This window comes from Vulpes lagopus, chromosome 10, assembly GCF_018345385.1.
Source record: "Vulpes lagopus strain Blue_001 chromosome 10, ASM1834538v1, whole genome shotgun sequence".
NCBI classification, from domain to species: domain Eukaryota; kingdom Metazoa; phylum Chordata; class Mammalia; order Carnivora; family Canidae; genus Vulpes; species Vulpes lagopus.
The window spans coordinates 103,308,610-103,334,571 of record NC_054833.1 but is presented as its reverse complement, the minus strand read 5'-3'; the positions used below and the strand labels follow the sequence as shown (position 1 = coordinate 103,334,571).

At 43.5% G+C, this 25,962-nt stretch overlaps 2 protein-coding genes across 3 annotated transcripts in view; one reads left to right on the top strand and one right to left on the bottom strand.

Annotated features, from left to right (window-relative positions):
• SF3B3 (splicing factor 3b subunit 3) overlaps positions 1–1,734 on the bottom strand; it is a 52,688-nt gene extending 50,954 nt beyond the window's left edge. Inside the window, exon 1 of one of the 2 annotated variants that reach the window (XM_041771826.1) lies at positions 1,598–1,734. The gene's annotated coding sequence lies outside the window, so the exon portion shown is untranslated. Of the gene's footprint in view, positions 1–1,492 lie in introns of both variants that reach the window. The other variant, XM_041771827.1, reaches the window with a different exon arrangement.
• Positions 1,735–1,985: 251 nt separating this feature from the next.
• On the top strand, positions 1,986–25,678 carry COG4 (component of oligomeric golgi complex 4). The gene is made up of 18 exons (XM_041770963.1): positions 1,986–2,160; positions 4,358–4,440; positions 5,154–5,268; positions 6,860–7,034; positions 7,832–8,025; positions 9,615–9,720; positions 10,853–11,010; positions 11,739–11,797; positions 14,007–14,140; positions 17,750–17,868; positions 18,386–18,552; positions 19,376–19,541; positions 22,778–22,894; positions 23,469–23,561; positions 24,125–24,208; positions 24,436–24,537; positions 24,753–24,881; positions 25,103–25,678. The coding sequence occupies exons 1-18, from the start codon at positions 1,993–1,995 to the stop codon at positions 25,235–25,237; spliced, it is 2,304 nt and encodes a 767-aa protein (XP_041626897.1). The 5' UTR covers positions 1,986–1,992; the 3' UTR covers positions 25,238–25,678.
• The last annotated feature ends 284 nt before the right edge of the window (positions 25,679–25,962 follow it).

Sequence of the window (25,962 nt, the reverse complement as noted above, 5' to 3'; positions counted from 1 at the left end):
GGCCAAAGGCAGGCGCCAAACCGCTGCGCCACCCAGGGATCCCTCCTTCTTGAAATTAAGAAACATCTTTAACTTTATTCTAGAATGGTAGAGATAAAAGAAAAATTGAGATGATAAAAGGAGAGCATTTGGAGAAATGACCTACAAAAAGAAAAATTAAGAAAACGCACTGACAGAGACACAGACATACTCGCATCCCTAGCAGTTATACATTCTATAGAAGTTCCAGGGAAAGTTGTTCTCAGCTTAAAATTGAAAAAAAAGAGGCAAAGAATATGTTGCAAGGGCTCTGATTTGCAAAGCAGTTATGTGATCAACTATACTTCAATTTAAAAAAAAAAAAAAAGGAGGGAATGTGATTCTCAAAGCTAAATTTATTCTATCACAACCTGCTGCGGTTATAAAATTTCAAACATACTTTCAAAACTGCAATTATCAACAAGAAAACGTAATAAAGCCCTATCATGTCAACATGATCCATGTGGCACGACTGACTAAACTAAAAGAAAGAAATTGCTATTTAAAAAAAGAAAAAGGGTGGCTCAGCGGTTTGGCGCCTTAGGCCCAGGGTGTAATCCTGGAGTCCCGGGATCGAGTCCCACGTCGGGCTCCCTGCATGGAGCCTGCTTCTCCCTCCGCCTGTGTCTCTGCCTCTGCCTCTCTGCCTCTCTCTCCGTGTGTCTATCATGAATAAATAAATAAAATCTTTAAAAAGAAAAAGAAAGAGGAAACCACAGGCCACTTCTGAAGCCCGTAAAAGTTTCCAGCCTACTACTCTTCATTCTCTGTAACTCCTGAAGAACTCCATCTACTTTCCAGTTCCTTTTAGAACTGCCGGCATCCATTACAGCCTGCAGAATTCAAACCTACTTGGATTCAGGTTCCTCAGCTATTCTTTTTTTTTTTCTCTCTCTCTTTCATCAGGTAATGGGAGGAGTTGCCTTTTGGAGGAAGATCAGCACAAAATCACAAGAGCTATATACCAGGAACCCCTAACGGCCAAAACTTGGTAAATATGATTTCCCGGCAATCCTACCTCCTGTCTGTGATCGCCACGAATTGCGCCTCTAATTGCTGCCTCCGTCCCCTTTTCCTTGTGCCAAAGGAACGGCATCGCATTCAAACCTCGCAAAGTCTTCAAAACAGATACTACTGTCCCCCACTTTGCAAATGAGAAAGCTGAAAATCACTGAAACAGCTGCCCGAACACCAAAGCACGAATTCAAAAGAGGGTCGGTCTTGGCACCAAAAACGGTTTCCGTTATTTACGCTTTCAACACACTAGACCCTTCCACCTTACAGTTGGTGTCGTGTACGTCCATCCCGCCCCTTCCCTCGCCTCCCGCAAAGCCTAGGAGCTGGGCAATTTCCAGGAGTCTTATTTTGATCCAAGCTTCGCTCCCACCTTTGAAACGGAAGTGGGAGAGGACTCCTGGAAACCGTTTTCGACCCAAGCGTTCCCCTCCACCTCACCGCTTTGCCGGCACCTTACCGGCCTACCCTGCTTCAAAGACCCGACCAAAGGCTCCGCCAACCCTCCTGCTTGACCGCTCTCTGCCTCCTCAGGCCCGGGGAAGTTTGGAAGCTGCTTCTTTACCCTGCAGCAGGAAGGATGGCGTCGATATCCAACAGATGCTGAACTCCTTCAAGGCCTAAGCCACCGCCACCTTCAACCAGCCGGCGTCCGCCATTAGCTCTTAAGGCAGGGACCTTCCGGCTGGCGCGCGACGTAGAAAAAGTCCCCAACCAGCGCCTGAAGAATATATATATATATAATTTTTTTAAATGTTTGTTTCTTCGACTCTACATTGAAAACTAAACATACCTTATGGCTTTCACTTTTCCCAGGAGAACAGAAACCAAATACACCCTTTAAAGTGGACTTAAAGAAAAAAAACTCCACATAAACCCATCGGGCATTTTCTTGGGCAGCCGCAAAGACCTGGCGCTCAAACGAGGCTGGGGGGGGCCTCGCGGGGCCGGAAGCGCGAAATGGGAACCAAGATGGCGGATCTGGAATCCCCTCAGAAGCGGTCAGGGGTTTCTCTGCCTGAGGGGATGGGAGGAGGCCGCTGCTCGGAAATCTCCACCGAGCTCATTCGCTCCCTAACCGAGCTGCAGGAGCTGGAGGCTGTATACGAACGGCTCTGCGGCGAGGAGGTGTGGGGCTGAGCCCGGGGCAGTGGGTAGGAGCCGTCAGTCGTGGGAAATCCGGGCTGTGGGAAGTTCTTTCTCTGCCTTTGCTGAAGGAAACAAAAAAAAAAGCATAAATTGAAAAAGGAGTGTAGTTGAGCGTATTAGGGGGGACGTGACATCTCTGTTCCCTTGGTCTGATGTCCCTAAGTTTGTTTTCCCTGTTACCTGGCGATCTGCTTCGCTCCCCTTGATTGCCCAGGCCCTTGGTGGAAATTTCTTGGCCAGAGCAGTTAAACTGACAGCGTATGTCAACTCGCTTGTTTCTCGAAATAAGTAAATAAGTCTTCCGTTGACTTAGCAATATAAAAATTATGAAACGCAAAAAGAAAAAATTATGAAACGCTTTCACCGTGTTACCTCAGTTAAGCAGGAAGTCATCGCAAATAAACTTGAAGCGTTTTGAGACTTTTGGAGATGCAATTTAGGTAGTTAGCGTTTAGGTAAATGCACAGGTTTGTAGAAGCTTGAGGTCTTAAGACAGGCACAACTGTCTAATCTTGGACTAGTCCCTTTCACCTCTTGCACCTCTGCATTGTGTCAGATAAGGAACATGGCTTGCAACCTCCATTTTCCGTGGCAACCTGATGCTATCAATATATTTTTTAAAAGCATTTGGGTTCTTTGCCTCTCAGAAGAGAGAGATCCAAGCTCTGATCTAAAAGCCTGGTAGCTGTTCCCGAAACCAGACTTTTAATTAAGATTTAATTGAGTACAAAAGGCAGCAGGAGGGAGAGGGGATTATTGATATCTAAGAATATTTTCAAATATTAACGTGCACCAACTCAAGCAGTTTGATAACATTTTTCTCAGCAAGTTGTGCTTTATAAAGTTCAGTACTCCAACAGTACTACGCGTGCATTCATTGAGTCCATGTTTAAGGTGAAATTAAGACCATCTTATGGAAAAAAAAAAGTCTTATGGAATAATAATAGCTCTGTATTTGTATTTGATGAATGTCAAAGGAGAAGTTTCCCTCTGAATCCTACTGAATTATTTTAATAGAAATGTATAACTGATATTGATGGCTATTAATGAACAATATTTCACATACTATGTTAAGCACTTTATGTTTGTTGCCTTGTTTGGCTCATACAGCAGTCCTATAGGATATGTATTACATTCTACAGATGAAGAAAGTCAAGCATTTAAGGTTAATGTCAGTTGCAGTAATGCAGCATATAACTTGGCTGAGAGGATTATGTATTTATCCCTTCTGGGTACTAACTGTACACTATGAAGAGACTTTTTGTAACTACCACTTCGAAAGTTTCATTTGTTTAGGCATTGTATATATTTTTTAAAGATTTTATTTATTTATTCATAGAGTCAGAGAGAGAGAGAGGCAGAGACACAAGCAGAGGGAGAAACAGTCATCATACAGAGTGCCCAATGTGGGACTCGATCCAGGGTCCCCAGGATCACGCCCTGGGCTGCAGGCGGCACTAAACCTCTGCGCCATCGGGGCTGCCCTATATATATATTTTTAAAGATTTTATTTATTTATTCATGAGAGACACAGAGAGAGACCGAGGCAGAGGGAGAAGCAGGCTCCATGCAGGGAGCCTGACCTGGGACTCGATCCCGAGGATCACCCCCTGGACTGAAGGCAGTGCTAAACCGCTGACCCACCCAGCTGCCCTAGGCATTATATTTTAGATGCCTTCCTGTGTTAGATACTATGCTAACTATATTGAATAAGAGTTTATTTCCTTCCTTTGTGGTATTCATCTGCTAGATGAGAATAAAATATACAGAAGGTATCAATCATTATGCAATGTGATAGATACAAAAATGAAGTATTGTTTGCTTAAGTTGTAAGAGAATTAAGTGAAGGACATTTGAAATGGGATTCACCCTTCAGCTAAGTGGTTGAGTTAGATAACTCTTAAGGTTCCTTCTGATTAAGACGCCTGAGTGGCTGGCTCAGTGGTTGAGCATCTGGCTTCGGCTCAGGTCATGATCCCAGGGTCCAGAGATTGAGCCCCACATCAGGCTCGCCAAAAGGAGACTGCTGCTTTTCCCTCTGCCTATGTCTCTCCCTCTCTCTCTCCCTCTCTCTCTCTCTCTCTGACTCTCATGAATAAATAGAATCTTAAAAAAAAAAAAAAAAAAAAGGTTTCTTCTGACCATTTTGATGACAAAATGCTTGATTGTGTTTCAGAAAGTGGTGGAGAGAGAACTGGATGCTCTTTTGGAACAGCAAAACACCATTGAAAGTAAAATGGTTACTCTCCACCGAATGGGGTGAGTCTCCATCTCAGCAAGACCTATTGTAATTCCAACAAGTTCTGCTGGATAAATTCCTGTTTTTCCTAACTTTCTATTATAAAATGCCATCTAATTTTGAAATTTGAGGATTATTTCAAGGTTAATTAAATACTTAAGGTATGCATAGTCACATGGTTCTAAAAGTGTTTTCGGACCAGTAAGTACCAGAATCTTTGGGAAATTTGTTGGAAATGCAAATTATGAGGCCCCACTCAAAACTTACTGAACCAGAAAGAAACTCTGGGGGTAGAACCTGGGAATCTGACAAGCTTTTCACAAGCACACCAAGTGATCCTGATGTGTGGTTCAAATTTTGAGAACCACTGTTTTTACAAACTTTGTGTATTTGCTAGTCATAAAAATTGCTCTTTTAACCTCATCACCCTCTTTGATTGTTGGTTAGTGCATTTTATACTCCACAGTGGGGAGTATTTGTTCTCTAGTTCTTTAGCAGTACCTATTTAGGGGAGTCTTTAGTATATAAAAGTAATTTTTTTTATTTAGTATAGGCCTGAGTTTCAGTAAAATACTCTTTAGAAAAAGCTGTGAGTAGAGTGAACTGAGCTAAAAGTTGTGAGAAGGTACAAAGACAGTAGAAATCATAGTCACCATCTGTAAAAAAAAATTTTCTATCTCTTACTCTGACCTTCTGCCCCTATGGATATGTGTGTGCTGACATGTGTCTCCAGTCCCAACCTGCAGTTGATTGAAGGAGATGCAAAGCAGCTAGCTGGGATGATCACCTTTACCTGCAACCTAGCCGAGAATGTGTCCAGCAAAGTCCGTCAGCTTGACTTGGCCAAGGTAATCTCATTGAACTTCTGATGTTTGAAGTTAGCAGAGCGCAGTACAAAAGCCGCCACATTAGAAATTAGAGCAGCACCATTCAATATAAATCTAATGCAAAATACCAAAACCCGACAAAGATACCACAAGAAAACGTCAGACCAATACCTCTTATGAATAAAGACATAAAAACCCTCAACAATACCAGCAAAGCAAATCTAGCAACATATAAAAAGGATTGTACTATGATCAAGTAGAATCTATCCCAGGATCGCAGGCTTGTGTTAACATCTGAAACCCAAATAATATAATCCACTGTATCAAAAGAATAAAGGACAACAACCACATAATCATCTCATAAGCTCAGAAAAAGCATAAACTCAAAAGACTTGTAGTAAAAGGGAACTTCCTCAACCTGATAAAGGCCATCTATGGGGACACTTGGGTGGCTCAGCGGTTGAGCATCTGCCTTCAGCTCAGGGCGTGATCCCAGGGATCAAGTCCCATGTCGGGCTCCCTGCAGGGAGCCTGCTTCTTCCTCTTCCTGTGTCTCTGCCTCTCTCTCTGTGTCTCTCATGAATAAATAAAATCTTTTATAAATAAATACATACATACGTACATACATAACTATAAACCGGTATTGACATTTTGCCACCTTTATTTCTATACCAAGTCTTTGAAATCCAGTGTGTGATTTACACATCCTAATTTGGGCTGGCCACATCTCAATTACTCAGTGGCCACAGATCATTAATGACTACTGTAGCGAATAGCACAAGATCTGGGCTCTTGAATAAGTCAGTCCCAGCCTCATTTTACCCCCTGTGAAATAGCATAACTTGCTGATCTATTTGTTGAGATTCTGCAAAAGTAATTTAACGATACATTATAGCCACACAGCCACCAAGTCACATGTTAAGGTTTCTTTAAAATATTCTTGCTTATTCTAGAGGCACCTGGCTGGCTCAGTGGGAAGAGTGTGTAACTCTTGATCTCAGGGTTGTGAGTTCTAGCCCCACATTGGGTATAGAAATTACTTAAATAAATAAAACTTTATTTTTTATTTTTTTTAAGATTTTATTTATTTATTCATGAGAAACACAGGGGGAGGGGAGGCAGAGACACAGGCAGAGACACAGAGATGGGACTCGATCACAGGACTCTAGGATCACACCCTGGGCCTAAGGCAGACGCTCAACCGCTGAGCCACCCAGGCGTCCCTAAATAAAACTTTAAAAAAAAATCTTGCTTATTCTAAGGGAAGAATACTTTCTACACGTTTCACCTATTTTATTACTTGGTTTATAATGTCCTCTTCTCAAATATTAAGTACACTCTGATTCCATTATTAATTTAACAACATAAGTCAAATATAAATATGCCTTGTCCCTGTTCCTGCTTCCATTAAAATGAATGATTTGGTCACATAAATAAAATTGTATGATACTTATTAGTGTTATTGATCATCATCGATAACAGTTTTGTGAGTGGTAGTGGTTTTGGTTCAGGGCCTCTGGTTAACTGGATTCTGCCCCAGAATCTCTGTACCTTCTGAACAGATGTTTTGCAAGAATAGGACATTTTTTCTAAGCATCAAGTCTTTTTGCAGAATCGCCTCTATCAAGCCATTCAGAGAGCTGATGATATCTTGGACCTGAAATTCTGCATGGATGGAGTTCAGACTGCTTTGAGGAATGAAGATTATGAGCAGGCTGCGGCCCACATTCATCGCTATTTGTGCCTGGACAAGTCAGTCATTGAGCTCAGCCGACAGGGCAAAGAAGGTGAGCATCCATCCCAAACTGTTGATTTCTACGGTCATTACAAGCATTTGTAATGTGTGTTGGTAAGCACCTATAATTTCTGGTCTAGTTACAAGCAGCTATAATCAGAACAAGACAAACTCAACCAAGAAAAGGGCAACTTAGGCAATTTCCTTGTCCAATACTCAACCCTATATAGGTCATAGACCACCCTAGGGCAGGTGCTGTTATTCCCATTTTATAGAAAAGGAAACTGAATCCAGATCCGCTGTTCCTCTGGCCAGTGGGTTCTTTCCACTTGACCATATCACTTACTTATAAAATTAAATTCTTAGCCTTGCTTCTTAGGCCTTCTGTGATTTCAACCCACCCTGTCTTTCTCATCTTGTTTCATGCTATTCATTCATACATCCTTTCACTGTGCATATATAGAGTCCTTTTTATGCCAGAGTATTACTTGTAATACTTTAAAAAATACTTTTTTCATCTTTTTGTTTCTATTCCTTTGTTTCATTCCCTTTGCCTGGAATGTATGTTCCTTCTATTCAGGTATCAAAACCCTACCCATCTTTAAAAGATGGGATATCATTTCTAGGAAGACCTTTATAATTACTTCAACCAAAAACTTGACTCGTGGACACTATTCTTATACACTTACCGTACACTTAGTTTGTTACATCTATTTGTGCATGGATCTTATTTCTTTTGCTTGATTGTAATTTCTATGTATATTTCGAATGAATAGTGGTACACAAAGTGGCATAGAACTAACATAGTACCATTCTTTACATTCATGCCCATTTCTCCCCATTGTGCAGGCAGCATGATTGATGCCAACCTGAAATTGCTACAGGAAGCTGAGCAGCGTCTCAAAGCCATCGTAACAGAGAAGTTTGCAGTTGCTACTAAAGAAGGGGATCTGCCCCAGGTGGAACGCTTCTTCAAGATCTTCCCACTGCTGGGTCTGCATGAGGAGGGATTAAGCAAGTTCTCAGAATACCTTTGCAAGCAGGTATGGCCCCTGACTGCTTGGTAGGATAGTGGTATGGTTCTCTGACTATAGATTGGGGCACTGTATAGATCTAGTTTCTGTGGATATGTTCTCTCTTCTGGATTTAACTCCCCCTTTCTTGCTCTCACTGTAGCCTAGCAGGACTGGATGTACACATTCATTCAGCACTTATCTAGGCATGACCTAGACATCTACTGATATACATTCATTTCCAACAGACCAAGTGAAACCATAGGAAAATTAAAATGTAAATTCTGTGATAAGTTGAATCACCCTTTTTAAGCTATCAGCCAGGGCCTGGCTTCTTTTAAGAACATTCAGAGTTGTTTGTTAGTCATTTTAAGACTTCATAACCAGGCTTGAGTATCAAAATCAGCCACATTGAAATGAAGGAGGTGAGGTCACTTAAGGTTAAATCTTGAAAAAGAACAAGTTTCAGTTAAAGCCTCAGCATCTTCCCTTTGATCTTAGATGGAAAGAAGCAAAGCTCAGCAGGCATGGGTGCAAAGGTTATTGTTTGTAACTATATATCAGAATGCATCTGGCCACTTCCCCCCAAAATTCTCTATAATGGAACACTACTCTTCATTAAGAAAAATGAGTTCCATATGTGCTGACATATTTCAGTCTCTGACATATAGTTAAGTTAAACAACTATATGCAGCATTTCTGCTTAAAATGATAGGTGTCAATAAAAATGTTTGCATAAGTATAGGGCATTTTTCAAAGGGTTAACAACAGTTATCTCTTGAGAGGAGACTTAGAAAACTGAGAAACCTAGGGAAGAACTGCTTTTCACTGAACACTCCTTTATTCCTTTGGAATGTTTTAAGTGTGTGTCTTACCCATTCTAAAAAAAAATTAATTAAAAGGGCACCTGGGTGGCTCAGTCAGTTAAGTGCCTGCCTTTGGCTTAAGTCATGATCTCAGGGTCCTAGGATTGAGCCCCGCCTTGAGCTCCCTGCTCAGTGGGGAGTCTGCATCTCCCTCTGGCCCTCCCCCTGCTCATGCTCCCAATCTCTCTCTCTCTCAAAATGAATAAATAAAATCTTTTAAAATAATTAATTAGAAATTAAATATTATAAATAAATAAATAAATAAATAAATAAATAAATAAATAAAACATAAGGGGGGGTGGGGGACTGGCACTTTTTTTTTTTTTTACCAGTACTTTGCCACCTGGGACCTAGAAATGGCTTCTGCTTTTAATCCTTTAAAAATCCCTCTGCAGTACCCAGATTTGTTGTCCTGCTCAATTGAAGCACCATTAATGATAACTTTGAGTTAAACTTTGAGGTGATTATTGGAAGTGGGGATTCTTTTCTTTGGCTAATGGCAATATATATCTTCAAAGTAAAGGAAAGCATTATTTATATCTCTGAGTTGAAGAAGAGTTACTGCTGTGCTCAAGTTCTTTGTCTTGCCTGAGGCCCAGACAACTCAAAGCTCAAGAGAGGTTCCTCTGTGCTGCCAAGGCTTTCAAGCATCAAAGCAAACATGGGAAAAAGAAAGTCAGTGGGAGGTCTTTTTGGAAAACTGAGGCTAGCCTTTGATTTGAGAACTGTCTGTGGATTTTCCACTTTTTTCAGGTGGCCAGTAAAGCTGAGGAGAATCTGCTGTTGGTGCTGGGGACGGACATGAGTGATCGGAGAGCCGCAGTCATCTTTGCAGATACACTCACTCTTCTTTTTGAAGGCAAGCCTCTTTCTCCACTTGAAGAAGACTGAAGATGTTTCTGCCTAACACCCACATCCTAGCTTTTCTTCTCTCCCCACTAGCCTGATGCCTTTAGTTTAATCCTGTAGCTTGCTATGTATTGATACATTGGAGAATTAACTTTCTTTTTTCTTTTAAAGATTTTATTTATTTGAGAGAGAGAATGTGCACAAGCAGGGAGAAGGAGAAAGAGAGAGAGAAGCAGATTCCCTACTGAGCAAGGAGCCCAATGTGGAGATTGATCCCAAGACCCTAAGATCATGACCTGAGCCAAAGGCAGATACTTAACCAGCTGAAGGCATAGCCACCCAAGAGCCTCTGTAGAATTATCCTTCTTTCTTTCTTTCTTTCTTTCCTTTTTTCTTTCTTTCTTAGAGATAAAGAGAGGCAAAAACATAAGCAGAGGGAGAAGCAGGCTCCCTGCGAGGAGCCCGATGCAGGACTCCATCCCAGGACTCCAGGGTCATGACCTGAGCCAAAGCTAGACGCTCAACCATGAGCCACCCAGGTGCCCTTAGAATTAATTAACTTCCTAATTAAGTATCTAAATAGGAAAAATTAGAGTCTCTCAAGTGTTTTGCTCCTCCCCAGCCCTCAAAACCCAAATGCTAAGAGTAAATTTAACCCTAAAGTAAATTATTGGGAGGACAGTGATGCTGATTTCCAAAAATACTCCTATTAAACTATCAGTATAGAGGCACCTGGGTGGCTCAGTCAGTTGAACATCTGCCTTTGGCTCAGGTCATGATCTTTGGGACCTGGGATCAAGCCCGGCCGCCCTGCTCAGCAGGGAGCCTGCTTCTTCCTCTTCCTCTGCCTGCAGCTCCCCCTGCTTGTGCTCTTGCTCTCTCTCACTCTCAAATAAATAAATAAAATCTTAAAAAAAAAAAAAAAACTATCAGTATAATGTAAATGCCTTCTGGTTTACCAAGCACTGCACATTTTAAACAGCAACTTCCAGCACTGGCAAGAACCACTTGTAATTTATTTTAGGAGTTAAAATTACCTTAAAGCATTGAACTAGACCCCAGATCAGTCCTGGATAGAGGAAAGGAGTTTATTTTATGGGAAGAATATTTAGAATCCAGTCTTCTCATTTTCTCCATTGTAGGTATTGCCCGCATTGTAGAGACCCACCAACCAATAGTGGAGACCTATTATGGACCAGGGAGACTTTACACCCTGATAAAATACCTGCAGGTGGAATGTGACAGACAGGTGGAAAAGGTGGTGGACAAGTTCATCAAACAAAGGGACTACCACCAGCAGGTAAGCAGGGGAAGCTGCAGGTGGGTTTGGAAACAATGTGAGCCATTGATACTGAATACAATAAATAGGAGGTGGGGTGGGGAAGGGATGAAAAAAGAGGTAGATAGAAAAATAAGTGCTGAATGCAAACTGCATCTTGCCTGTCACCAGCTTACTTTGGATTTGAGGTATTCTCAAGATGATATAGTGCAAAATTGAGAAAGAAGTAGAAAGGGCTTCCTGGAAGAAACAAATAGAAACATTAGAGCACCTCTCTATCTCAGAATGTGCAACAGTGCCTTCTGCTGATATAAGGAGAATTTTACTTAAGTTCCTGTTAAGTGTTAAGTAATTTGTCTGAGATTTCTCCTTAGTTCCTTTTTTATCTTCTTAGTTCCTTAAGTGCTCACAATAACACTTGCTTTTACATGAACTTTTTTTCTCCTTTGAGCAGAGGAAGTAAGAGCAGGATTTAGAAATACGAGTAACCCATACAGTTTTACTTGTAGAACTCTAGGCAGCTAGGCAGTAGTTCATTAGAACATCATTAACATCACTTTTAAGTGCAATAATAGAGATGAGCATTAGCATCTAAAGCAAAAGTAAATCTTTGGCCTATCTCCCTAATAGCCTACTGTTAAGCAAACTAAACTCAAACATTCTTGTATGCCCAAAGTTTGGAGGGACCAGCAAGAGGAAGATAGAAGGAGGGTGGGGAAGAGCATTTTCATTTCTTTGGTATATTGCAGTTCCGGCATGTCCAGAACAGCTTGATGAGAAATTCTACAACAGAAAAAATAGAACCAAGGTAATAATCCTCTTTTCTTCAGCCCATGGGAATTTGGATTGGTAATTGTGCACCATTCCAAGACTACTTTATTACAATGTGGTCTGTGTTTTAAAAATATTTTATTATGACTCAAGCTTTTACTTTTGCCTAATAAAAGTAATATGCTTGTTAAAAGAAAATTCCAACATAAAATTGTATTCATTCAATCGGTAAATTTTTACTGAGTACACATTATGGGTCAAACACTAGTCTTTGGTACTGGGATGTGACAGCAAGCAAAGTAAGCAAACCAGACAGTCATTCTTTCCTTGTGGCATTTGTAGTCTATAAAACAGATAATAATAGCTAACATATATATAGTGTTTCCTATATGGCATACATTGTTCTAAGCACTTAAATAATCCAGTCATTTATTCCAGCCTCTGTACTGTTGTCATTTTGGCTGGATAACTCTTTGTTATGGAGGACTGTGCTGTGCATTGTAAGATGTTTGGTAGCATTCTTGGCCTCTACCCTCTCACGAGATGCTGGTAGCCTGATGTTTCCAGACACTGCCAAATGTCTTGGGGGCAAAATTACCTTCAGTTGAGGATCACTGATTTAATCCAGTAGCATTTTTTACAGAGGAGACTAAAGCCTGAAGAGGTTAAGTGATTGGCCCAAGGTCATACAGCTAGAAGACTACAGACCAGAAATAGAATCCAAGTAGTCAGACTCTAGAATTCATGTTGTTAATCATTTAGATATACTAAGTGTAGGGTACAGAAGAAGAGCATATAATAAAGGGATATTACTTAAGCTGATAAAGTTCAAGGAAAAATCTCTGAGGAAATGACCTTAGATCTGAGGCCTTAAGAGTAACTAGACATAAGAGATAAAGAGTTGGGGCGCCTGGGTAGCTCGGGAGTTGAGCGTCTGCCTTCGGCTCAGGGTGTGATCCCAGGGCCCTGGGATCAAGTTCCGCATTGGGCTCCCCATTAGGAGCCTGCTTCTCCCTCTGCCTGTGTCTCTACGTCTCTCTCTCATTAATAAATAAAATATTTAAAAAAAAAAAAGAGGTAGAGTTTTCCAGGTAGAGCAGGGAAAGAATGGACAAAGTCACTGTGTATTTGAAAACTAAAAGGACAGTGTAGCTGAAGTACAGAATTGGAGAGAGCCTCATATGAGGTGAATCCAAAGAAGTCATTAGAGTCAGGCCAATCAGGGTCTTATATTATAAGCCCTATAGAAATCATGTGATTACAGTATGACCAGATCTATGTTTTAAAAGGATCTCCTGAGGGATCCCTGGGTGGCACAGCGGTTTGGCGCCTGCCTTTGGCCCAGGGCGCGATCCTGGAGACCCAGGATCGAATCCCACGTTGGGCTCCCGGTGCATGGAGCCTGCTTCTCCCTCTGCCTATGTCTCTGCCTCTCTCTCTCTCTCTCTCTCTGTCTGTGTGTGTGTGTGTGACTATCATAAATAAAATTAAAAAAAAAAAAAAAAGATCTCCTGAAAATAAAAATAAAATAAAAATAAAAAGATCCCCTGGAGTTCAGTGTGGAAAATGAGCTGATTTGTGTATATAATGTAAGGGAGGGGTTCAACTTCATTCTTTTTATTATGGATATCCGTCATTATCCCAGCACAATTTGTTGAAAAAACTATTCTTATTCAATTGTCTGACCACTCTTACTGGAAATCAATTAATTGTAAATGTGAAGATTTCTAGACTCTCAGCTAATCTATATGCCTGTCCTTTTGCCAGTACCACACGGTCTTCACTGTTGTAGCCTTATAGTAAGTTCTTAAATCTTACAACTTTGTTGTTTTTTTTCAAGTTTGTTTTGGCTCTTCCTCTGGGTAGATGAATGGGTGTGGGACACAGTTTAATAGTGTATTCTAAAATCTCATCACTAAATAAGAGGTTGGGGAGATGTGTTTCCTTTCATGTGATGCATAAATAATTTTTACTCAAATCACTAACAAAAATACACCTCCCAGTGTCTTATTCAGCCCCTGACAGTATTTTAACGGGTGATGGTTCAGGTAAAACAGGTAAGTGGAATATGTGGTTGACAGCTGTCTGAGTTCAGTCGGGCCAGCAGAGCCAGGATGATCATCTGGCAGAGCTGACTCTTCTGGGCCCAGTGGGAGAGGGAGTTTGAGACTATGTTTGCCCTATAGCTCTTATATCTAAGAAATTCAGTGTCCTCCTGCTTATTCCTTCTGTTCCATGTATCTCAGGGAACTGGACCCTATCCTGACTGAGGTCACCCTCATGAATGCCCGCAGTGAGCTATACTTACGCTTCCTCAGGAAGAGGATCAGCTCTGACTTTGAGGTGGGGGACTCCATGGTCTCAGAAGAAGTAAAGCAAGGTAAAAGGCATTTCCTGGGAGGAAATATTTTCTGGGAGGGCTAGGACAGAGTTGGCACTGTTTTCTAATGGTTAAACCACAGATCTCTTAACAAAATAACTAGAGCTTCTAGCCTCTGTGGTCTGTGGGCAAACTGACTCCCAAAAGGAAAGCTAGAATTACTGAATATTAGAATTGGACTGTATCTTTGAGCCTATTTAGTCATCTTACAGGTGAGGAAAGCTAATACTCAGAATGGTTAATTTTCCTCTGATTTTTTTCTCGATACCATGTTTCCTCACCAGCTCTGAGTTAGGTTTAGCATTTAAATAGATGTAACAGGGCACCTGGCTGGCTCAGTCAATGGAGCATATGCCTCTTGATGTTAGGATTATAGGTTTGAGGGATCCCTGGGTGGCGCAGCGGTTTGGCGCCTGCCTTTGGCCCAGGGCGCGATCCTGGAGACCCGGGATCGAATCCCACATCGGGCTCCCGGTGCATGGAGCCTGCTTCTCCCTCCGCCTGTGTCTCTGCCTCTCTCTCTCTCTCTGTGACTATCATAAATTAAAAAAAAAAAAAAAAAAAGGATTATAGGTTTGAGCCCCACATTGGGTATAGAGATTACTTAAAAGTAAAATCTTTAAAAAATAATAATAATGAATAAACTTAGTAAGTGATTTGCACACATGATATATAGGTAGAGCAAAAAGATATACTTAATTCCATAAGGGAACTTTTGGAAGTTATAGGAATATTCTAAAACTGGATTGTGACTACTGTTACAAAACTTTATAAAGTTACTGCTAAGAAAACATTGAAATGTACACATACAAGGTATGAATTTTATGGTATATAAATAATACTTCAGGGGCACCTGGGTGGCTCAGTTGGTTAAGTGACCTTTGGCTCAGGTCATGATCCCTGCTCCTAGGATCAAGCCCCGTTTTAGGCTCCCTGCTCAGTGGGGAGTCTGCTTGTTCCGCTCCCTTTGGCCCTCACCCCACTCATGCTCATGCATGTACACACTATCTCAAATAAATAAAATTTTTTTAAAAACTTCAATATTTAGTCATAATATAGAGGAAAGAATATATAGTATAAAGAGTATATGAAAAGAGTATATAGTGTAAAGAAAGCCTTTCACTCCCTCCCTCAGTCTTCCAGTTCCTCCAGTCAAAAGTTTTGAAAAGGGCAGCCTGGGTGGCTCAGTGGTTTAGCACCGCCTTCAGCCCAGGGCCTGATCCTGGAGACCTGGGATCAAGTCCCACATTGGGCTTCCTGCATGGAGCCTGCTTCTCCCTCTGCCTGTGTCTCTGCCTCTTCGTGTGTGTGTGTCTCTCATGAATAAATAAATAAAATCTTTAAAAATAGGGGGCAGCCTGGGTGGCTCAGCAGTTTAGTGCTGCCTTCAGCCCAGGGCGTGATCCTAGAGATCCAGGATCAAGTCCCACATCAGGCTCCCTGCATGGAGCCTGCTTCTCCTCCCTCTGCCTGTGTCTCTGCCTCTCTCTCTCTCTCTCTCTCTCTCTCTCTGTATCTCTCATGAATAATAAATAAAATTAAAAAAAATCTTTAAAAATAAATAAAAATCAAAAAAAAATTTTTTTAAGTTTTGAACGGATAAAGTACATTGAAAAAATATGCGCCACAGTCTTGTTTTATTTATAAATTGATTCTCCAGGTATTTAAGAAGACTATTTAATTCCTGCTAGTGAAGTACATGCAGGATTCTCTGAACTAGAGACTTGAAACTAACACAGGATCTGTGGCATTCTACACAACTTGTGTCAAAATACATGGCAAGGGAATTTTTATATGACCCAGAATGGTATTGCTCTGATTTGGTGTTTAAGGGAGGTTATATGCTCATTTGGAGTTTGGTGCTCATTGTTATTCATAATGACTTGTCCAATACAGTAGCCACCAGCCCCATGTGACTGTTTAAATTTACATTTAACTAAAATTAGGAATTCAGTTTCTCAGTCACATTAGCCACATTTCAGGTGCTTAATAGCGGCTACCATATTAGACAACACAAAACACTGTAATCATCACAGAAAATTCTGTTGGACCAACACTGGTTTAGAGAATGAAATATACTGTACCCAATATATTTCATTCTTTGCCCTGGAAACTTAAGTATTTTAAGTCTTCCTAATTAATTCTAGTGGAAAAGAAGTAAAAAGTTCTTTGTATAAAAGCATTCACTAACGGGGTGTATGGCTGGCTCAGTCAATGAGTGTGTGACTTTTGTTTTGTTTTTTTTTTAATTTTTATTTATTTATGATAGTCACAGAGAGAGAGAGAGAGGCAGAGACACAGGCAGAGGGAGAAGCAGGCTCCATGCACTGGGAGCCCGACATGGGATTCGATCCCGGGTCTCCAGGATCGCGCCCTGGGCCAAAGACAGGCGCCAAACCGCTGCGCCACCCAGGGATCCCGAGTGTGTGACTTTTGATCTCAGGGTTGTGAGTTCAAGCCCTATGTTGAGTACAGGGATTACTTAAAAATAAAATATTTTTTAAAAATTACCATAATCTCCAATAACTGTGGTTTCCAATTATCTCGAATAAGGACAAAACATTTAGAAATAACCCAGGTGTCTAAAAATAGAGTTTAAAAAAATTTGGACCATCTGCTTGATAAAGTATCACACAGGCATTAAAAATAAGTAAGCTTTAAAAAAAAGAAGGTGGGCACCCCAGGTGGCTCAGCGGTTTAGCACCGCCTTCAGCCCAGGGCATGATCCTGGAGACCCGGGATTGAGTCCCACATCCATCACTGCATGAAGCCTGCTTCTCCCTCTACCTGTCTCTCTCTCTCTATGACTCTCTGCTTCTCCCTCTGCCTGTCTCTCTCTCCCTATGTCTCTCATGAATAAATAAATAAAATCTTTTTTTTTTTTTTTAAGATTTATTTATTTATTCATTCAGAGAGAGCGAGAGAGAGGCAGAGACACAGGCAGAGGGAGAAGCAGGCCCCATGCAGGAAGCCCGAGGCAGGACTCAATCCCGGGTCTCCAGGATCACACCCCAGGCTGCAGGAGGCACTAAACCGCTGTGCCACCGGGGCTGCCCAATAAATAAAATCTTAAAAAAAAAAAAAGAAGCAGCTACGAACATTGAAAATATATCTTTTTTTTTAATTTTTGTATTTGACTATAGTTGACACAATGTTACAGTAGTTTCAGATAGATATAATATAATTTTTAAAAATATTTATGTTAGGGAGGGAGAGAAAGGAGTGTGTATGTTCAAGCACAGGAGTAGGAGGAGGGGCAGAGGGAGAGGGAAGGAGACAATCCTCAAGCAGACTCCTTGCTGAGCATGGAGTCCTATGCTCACCTTGATCGGAGCCCTATGCCAACCTTGATCTCAGCCCTAAGATCATAACCTGAGCCAAAACCAAGAGTCAGATGCTCAACTGACTGAGCTACCCAGGCTCCCCAAAGAGTATAGGATACAATGTTTTAAAGCAGAGTACAAAATTGTGTCTGTACTGTGATTATAACCATGTAAATTATGCATAGATTGGGAACAAAGACTAGAAAGGAACCCGGGAAAATGAAAACTGTTGAACCTTCTCCCTTGGGGAAGAAAGGTGAGTGTCCCTTTCTTGACTGTTCCCTAGAGCACCAGAAGTCTCTGGACAAACTCCTTAATAACTGCCTATTGAGCTGCACCATGCAGGAGCTAATTGGCTTCTATATTACCATGGAGGAGTACTTCATGAGGGAGACTGTCAATAAGGTAGGACAGAGGACACATCCCTTGGAAATGCGGCTTCCTGTCTAAGAAGGAAACGGCTAAAGCATGTCACATTTCTTGGTCCTGCTTTGAGAATATCCTTGCATGCGGACGGAGCAGTACCACTTTGTATGGTTAGAGAGCATTTTTGGAGTTGTCATGTCCTCCAAAGACCCAGCTAGGTTGTCTTTCCCAAGGATCACAAAAGAACACCTCAGCTCCTCAAGGAACCTATCTGTGCCCTGCCTCCCTGAAGGTATGTGGGTGAGGAACCTTGGGGAAGAAGGGCCTCTCCTGATGTCTTACGTTCTATGTAGCAAATGTCCCCAGGGGAAAGGCCCTGAAAATTTAATGTCCTAACATAGTAGAAAAATGAACTGTTTTGACAAGAAGGATCCACACCAAGTTGAGACCAGAGTAAGCCATGTTGGGAGAAACAAGGACAAGCTCAAAAGGGAGCAGAACCATCTAGAACAGTGGCAGAACTGGAGCCCTTATGGCTGCTTTGCCTTTCGGTTAGGCTGTGGCTCTGGACACCTATGAGAAAGGCCAGTTGACATCCAGCATGGTGGATGATGTCTTCTACATTGTTAAGAAGTGCATTGGACGGGCTCTGTCTAGCTCCAGCATCGACTGTCTGTGTGCCATGATCAACCTTGCTACTACAGAGCTGGAGTCTGACTTCAGGTAGGTTTGACTCCCTTTCTACTTTCTAGGAAGCAAAAAGGTCCTAGTTGTGATTGACTCCTGAGGCCCATGTTGCTTCCTTTTCTTCCATATGATTCTAGTTCAGTGCTATCTAGAATATAAGCTCCTATTCATGGTACAGCATCCTTGGCTCCAGGCAGCTTTACAGCAGCCACATATCTTACAAGCCAAATCTGTGATCCCTGCACTGGATTAGAAGGGTTATTAGCCCTCAGACCTAGGAAAGAGAACAGGCAGCTCAGTTGAAGGCAGTAGTTGTAATATAGCAGTTATAGTTACCATTGCTACAGGCCACGCACTATGCCAATTTCCTGCTCTTATTCAGTCCTGATAACAACCCTGTGAGGCAGGAACCATTATAGATGAGGAAACTAGGGCTCAGGGAGATCATACACCTCATAAATGGTGGAATATGTAATAGATCCCAGAACTAACTCCCAAAACCTATTCTATTCTCTCACCACTTACATGGTATTGCCTTTCACTAAGCTGTTTACTAAGCCTTCTCTTGAGCTTGTTGGAGCTCAGTGGTGATAACTGAAATCCTCATAGAGAGAAAAGAATTGGCCAGTGTCCTCTATATGTTCTCATCATATAGGTGGTTTTGAAAAGGTATTGGTCTCTTTCATACCCTGGATGCTCAAGTTCTCCTACAGTGATCTCAAGGATTGGTTATTCCCCCCAAAGAGCAGTTCATGCTACTGGGTTAGGGTCTTGGGCTCCTGGTCCTGCTGTCCTGGAAGCCAATTGAATGCTGTCAATCTCCATGTGCCATTCTTCCCCCCCACCCCCACCCCACCAGGGATGTTCTGTGTAACAAGCTGAGGATGGGCTTCCCAGCCACCACCTTACAGGACATCCAGCGCGGGGTGACGAGTGCCGTGAACATCATGCACAGCAGCCTCCAGCAAGGCAAATTTGACACAAAAGGCATTGAGAGCACTGACGAGGCCAAGCTATCCTTCCTGGTAGGTAGTCCCATAAGTTGAGAGCTGGTCCATTTATTTCAAGAAGTTAAATTATGACCTCTAAGCCACAGTATAATTAGCTTTCAACCAGAGCGTTTTCATCTAGTGTCTCTATAGAAGGAAAACTCCTTTAAGGAAAGCTCCTCCTAGAAGGTTCTGAAATCACTTCTTATCTAGGGACCTATTTCTGAGCTGCCCAATCCAGGATATCACTGTTCCCTGCCTGGAACAGGCTGGGCACCTCAGCCCTCCTGAGTGCTCATTCCCAAGAGCACTATGAAGCTGTTCAGAGTATTAAGCTTGGTTTGTATCTGCCACAGAACCAACTGTAATATCTGTGCCAAGCCTCCAGACCACTTTTCTGAGGGCAGTCCCCAACATGGGTGGATACTGATCATTTAGGCCTACCAGGGCTGTTTACCTAGTACACTTCTTAGGCTTTCAATTTCCTCAGAAATATTACCTTTTTTTTTTTTTTTTTAAGATTTTATTTACTTATTCATGAGAGACAGAGAGGCAGAGACATGCTCCACACAGGAAGCCCAATGTAGGACTCGATCCCAGGACCCAGGATCATGCCCTGAGCCAAAGGCAGATGCTCAACCACTGAGCCACCCAGGCATCCCGAAAGATGACCTTTTTAAAGCCTTCAGCCAGAGTGACAGATAAGATGAAGCAGTGAGTCTTACCAGTTGTATGACAGCTGGGAAGGGAGAAACATAGAAGGATAAAAGGATTTATACAAGGTTAACAGCCAGTTTGTGATGAACCAAAAGAATACAGAAGAGTCCTGAGCCTGTAATCAGCTCTTTCTGGCAGGTGTTGTCTTGGCATGAGTGGTAACAGTGCTGTCAGAGGTCATTCTGCTCTACCCCCACATTGGCCAGACTCTGAGTCTACTTGGCTCCTGGGGTTCAGAGCCTGAAGGAAACATCCAAAAGCAGAACTCTCAGTAGTCTATAGATGGGTGTCTCTGAACACCCTGGGGTTGGATGCCAAACATGTCCTTTTTTTTTCTTTATCTGAAAGCAGCATCCTTAGCTTTTATCAGCTTCTTAAAGTGTCTATGACCCCAAAGGAATTAAGAGCTGTTATTTTCAGAGACAGAAGCATAAACATACTGTTATCTACCCACCTGTGCAAGGGAACCCACAGTAACTCATCCTCAGACAAATTCATTCTGGAGCCTATTTAGGCAGCCCCACTCTCTTCCTTTTTTTTTTTTTTTAAAAAGATTTTATTTATTCATGAGAGACAGAGAGAGAGAGAGAGAGAGAGAAAGAGAGAGGCAGAGACACAGGAGGAGGGAGAAGCAGGCTCCATGCCAGGAGCCTGACGCGGGACTCGATCCCGGGACTCCAGGATCACACCCTGGGCCAAAGGCAGGCGATAAACCACTGAGCCACCCAGGGATCCCCCAACTCTCTTCCTGTCACTGAAAATATTTTCCCTGAGCATGGGTGATTGGGGATGTCCTGGTTGTTCCAAGAAAGAGGATCATCTCCAAGAAGCTTCTGAAATCCGACACCATTGGACAACTTTGCCAAAATGTCTGGCAGCCAGCTTCATATGATCATGAACCAACTTAAATTTTTCATTTTGTTTGCATTCATTATTTCATTTTCTATAGAACTTACTTTTATTTTTTCATTTCTCTGCTCAAAAATGGTTCCTATTACCAACCACCTCAAAGCTTTTTTGGTGGTTTGTTGACAGCCTCCTGAGTCCTTCCCATCCTGTCACTCTAGTGCCATTGTCCTCTACTTGTCCCACAAGTCCCCATTACACTGGCTGCCACTCAGACAGCTTCATTGTTTGAGGGCCCAGAAGATAAGGCCAACAAGAAAGGTGATGCTAAATGCTTGGTGACAGGTTTCTAGTTTTCCCGATGCCAAGTACTTAAAATGTCATCACTCCCACTGTAGCGCCGATTTCTTATGTCACCTTGATTCATTTGGCTGTCAAGATGAATTCCCCAATGGTGCTGACATATCAGTCGTCATGAGCCAGGGATAAGCCTAGTGAATCCATGCTTACAAGGACTGTCAGTAAAAGGAAACTCTGAAATCAATACCTTTTGAACTCAAATCCATTTTCCCCTTATGGTAGATTTTTCTTATACCCTTAAATGCCTTGGAAACATTTAAGTTGTGGCCTTCATCCTTGAGCTGTCATGACAGTCATGACAGTGCACTTATTTCTCTGGAAGCTTGTGATTTTAGCAGCCTTGTGTGTGGCATGCTAACAAATGGCTTGCAGTCTTATCCATCCCCCATGGAAGCGACCTTAGCAGCACTGTCAACAACATGATCTTTCAGTATTGACTGCAGGACAGTGATAAGGGAAGCACTCTTGGGAACCCAAGAAGGCCATCCTAATCTCAATCCCTGGGGTCCTGGGATTCTTTTTACCCCCAAATCCTGACGCTTCGGACTCCTCTCTTGAAAACTGGCTCCCGGGAGATACCTGGGTGGCTCAGTTTAGCACCTGCCTTTGGCCCAGGGCGTGATCCGGGAGTCCCGGGATCGAGTCACACATCGGGCTCCCTACATGAAGCCTACTTTTCCCTCTGCCTGTGTCTCTGTGTGTCTCTCTCTCTGTCTCTCATGAATAAATAAATAAAATCTTTTTTTTTTTAATATTTTTTTTTAAATGTAGGTTTTTATGACTCTATTTATTTATTTATTTATTTATTTATTTATTTATTTATTTATTTATGATAGTCACAGAGAGAGAGAGAGAGGCAGAGACACAGGCAGAGGGAGAAGCAGGCTCCATGCACCGGGAGCCCGATGTGGGATTCGATCCCGGATCTCCAGGATCGCGCCCTGGCCAAAGGCAGGCGCCGAACCGCTGCGCCACCCAGGGATCCCCAATAAATAAAATCTAAAAAAAAAAAAAAAGAACTCTTGCCTAGGGGACGCCTGGGTGGCTCAGTGGTTGAGCATCTGCCTTCGGCTCAGGGCCTGATCCCAGGGTCCTAGGATCAAGTCCTGCACCAGGCTCCCTGCCTATGTCTCTGCCTCTCTCTGTGTGTCTCTCGTGGATAAAATAATAAAAATCAAACCCCCCCCCAAAAAAAAAAAGAACTCTTGCCTAGGATCGACTATAGCTGCTGCCAAAGAAAGCTGGAGTTGAGAAATGGCTGGTTATACGTGGGCATCCTCTCCACCTTCCCCACACCCTGCACGGCCCAGCCATGCTTGGAAGCCTTATAACTGGGTGCTCTCCCCTAGAGTGACTGCACCAAGCTGTTCAGCCAGGGCATTGGAGGGGAGCAGGCCCAGGCCAAGTTTGATAGCTGCCTTTCTGACCTGGCTGCCGTGTCCAACAAATTTCGAGACCTCTTGCAGGTAAGCCACAGGATCAGATGCTGACTGAATCCTGTGCCTGTATGTTGCTCTGAGAATACTGTTAATATTTTATTACTGGCTCCATATACATAAGGAAACAAGGAAGACTGAGGGAATAGCAGTAAGACACTGAACTCATGTGAGTCCCTTGAAGATTAAAGGTTTTTCAGCAGTTGTCATGCTGACAAGCCAGCATTCCGGTCTCCTTGAGTCTCCACTTGGCCCCCACAGTGCCAAGAGCCCAGAAAGGTGCTCAGAGGAATTGGAACCACGTGGTTACTCAGACCTGCTGCTTGCCCTTAGCCAAAGGTCCCACCTAGTACCAGGCATTCAGAAATCTCTTGCGTTTGCCAAACCAGCCCCCGTGGCCTGGACCTGACTTGGCACAGATCTGGAAAGGAACAGGTTGTTTCTCTTTGATTAGCATGATCTCTGGTAGACTTTGGACAGGCCCACAGGAAAGCCTGAGAACTGGAAGAAAGCCCTGGCAGCCATGGGGTGAATGGAGCAGAAGGGAAGGGAGAGGTATATATGTCTTTTATGTCTGATACGTCTCTGCCTTGTCCTTCCGCAGGAAGGGCTGACAGAGCTAAACAGCACAGCCATCAAGCCGCAAGTGCAGCCTTGGATCAACACCTTCTTATCTGTTTCCCACAACATTGAGGAGGTCAGCCTGACCATAGGCAGCCATCAGGCCCAGGATGACTCCTCATTCTCCCAACCCCCTGGCTGGAGGGCAGTGGAGCTGTCTGAACACACCAGCCCTTGCCTACTTCTCTGGCCCACTTCCCTCACCCTGGAAACTAGGTTGTTCCCAAGAAACAGGTTGTCCCTGCAGACAGAGGCTCTAAAAAACATGTGTAGGGGGTTTGCCGTGACCTGACACATCCTCTTTTATTGAGGCTTTTTGCCCTACCTATCAGACTTAGGAGCTTTTTTTTTTTTTTCCCCGAGCCTAATGATGTCATTCCTGTAGAACATAAGATGCAAAAGGAAATAAAATGCCAGGAGCTTTACCATATTGTGTGGGCCATGGCTGCAGCCCAGGGCCATTTCCTGATCGGAAGTATGATATAAAAGCAGCAGCAACATATGCCAGCATGAATGTCCAAGCTGCTTTTAAGCTGGATGAGTGAGGAAAGCCCTGTTTTCATGGGTGAAAGTAGGGGTAGGGTGAATGGTACCGTCTAGAGAGGCCCCCAGTAGTGACCCAGCTTGTTTCCTGAATAGGAAGAATTCAACGACTATGAGGCCAATGACCCTTGGGTACAACAGTTCATCCTTAACCTAGAGCAACAAATGGCAGAGTTCAAGGTGAGCAGGGGCTCTAGAGACCAGGGTATGGAATTACCTACCTCTGCCCAAATCAGCAGCCTTTGGCTTCTCATCTCATTCTGTTGGGAACCCCGAAAACCCTTCCAGGTCCCAGCCTGTAGACATACCCGATGGCCTCTTGTAACTGTGCTCACCCCCAGAAGACTCCTATTGGAGGCACAGGGACTTAGGTAGGACTCCTGCTAATGTCTATCCTCTGTGTGCAGGCCAGCCTGTCCCCAGTCATCTATGACAGCCTGACCGGCCTCATGACCAGCCTTGTTGCAGTCGAGTTGGAGAGAGTGGTGCTGAAATCCACCTTTAACCGGGTAAGGTTCAGGGAGTACAGGTCCCTAGCTCTTTTGCTTTTCCTCTGAGGAAGACAAGTTCTGCCATCCGAGGACTAGCAGGCCCTCTGTATGCTACCTGCAGCCCCTGCATATGTAACCCCAGTCCTGCCCTGGCATCTGAGGCCTTGAAGCTGACTGAGATACCACATGAGGGCAAGGCCTTGAACAGTGACTGAGCTTGTACTCCCTTGCAGCTGGGCGGTCTGCAGTTTGATAAGGAGCTGAGGTCACTAATTGCCTATCTTACCACGGTGACCACCTGGACCATCCGAGACAAGTTTGCCCGGCTCTCTCAGATGGCCACAATCCTCAATCTGGAACGGGTATGTGTGGTTCCCTTGACCTGGAGAGGGAAAGGTGATTGGGAAGACAGGCAGAGACAAAATTTGGAACCTTGCTTCTCCCTCAATACCAAGTGTCCATGAGTAGCCCAGCCCTACAGAGCACCTTCATTCTGGGCACCACCCCTGCTCTGCCTCTGATGGAGTTCAAGGCCTCCTCTCAGGACGGCCTCTCGTTGCTGACTTGCCGCTCTTCCCCACAGGTCACGGAGATCCTAGATTACTGGGGCGCCAACTCTGGCCCATTGACGTGGCGCCTCACCCCTGCCGAAGTACGCCAGGTGCTGGCTCTGCGCATAGACTTCCGCAGCGAGGACATCAAGAGGCTGCGCCTATAGCCGCCAGGGGGAGCCCATCTGGCCCATCATACTTCAGGTCCATTCCCTAAGTGGCCACAGCCAAGTAGCTGAGCAAGGCTGTCTGGCTTGGGGAGCTTTGCCAGTGCAGAGTGTTCCATCCATTGAGACAGCAGGAAATAAGGCTCAGCTCAGTCTGCTGTCTGCACTCAGACCTGTCTGAGTGGTGCTTTGCAGGCAGCCTCTCCTCACCCAAGAGTGGTGAGTCCCCCTGGGCTCCTCTAATTATGTGGGAAAGCCAAGGCAGGCCAGCTTTCTGCATGGGTGGTCGTTCTCTTCTCCTTAGATACTACAGCAAACCAGCTGCCTCCCTGCCAGTCCTAAAGGACTTGGGTATATCTGGGGACCAGGGGAATTAGGTTTACTCTGAGGAGAGTCTGTGATGTTTATGATCACCCTGAATAAAGACACTCCTTGGATGGATGCCAGCGTGCTGTTTCCAGGGAGGGCTGGATGCTGTAGGACAAGAGAAGTCCACCAGTTGTGCTGAGATATGAAGGCAAAAGCCTAAAGTCTCAGCCTCCTCCAGCACCCAGAGCAGTATACAGCCACCATCAGGACCCACATGAAAGGTACCTCAACCTCATCTAATCCTGGATCCTCATCCCCCTCTTGGGCCCTTAGCACGAGAAGCTGGATCATCAGGGGGAGTTTCCCACAGTGCCAAGGCAAGTGGGAATGACTCCTGGTAGGAACAAAAAAAAAAG

Excerpts from the sequence above, each read along its gene's own strand:
- COG4 (XM_041770963.1), top strand. The coding sequence starts at position 1,993 with ATGGGAACCAAGATGGCGGATCTGGAATCCCCTCAGAAGCGGTCAGGG. Across the intron at positions 14,141-17,749 it reads CTCAGAAGAAGTAAAGCAAG|AGCACCAGAAGTCTCTGGAC; the intron begins GTAAAAGGCATT and ends ACTGTTCCCTAG. Across the intron at positions 22,895-23,468 it reads AATTTCGAGACCTCTTGCAG|GAAGGGCTGACAGAGCTAAA; the intron begins GTAAGCCACAGG and ends GTCCTTCCGCAG.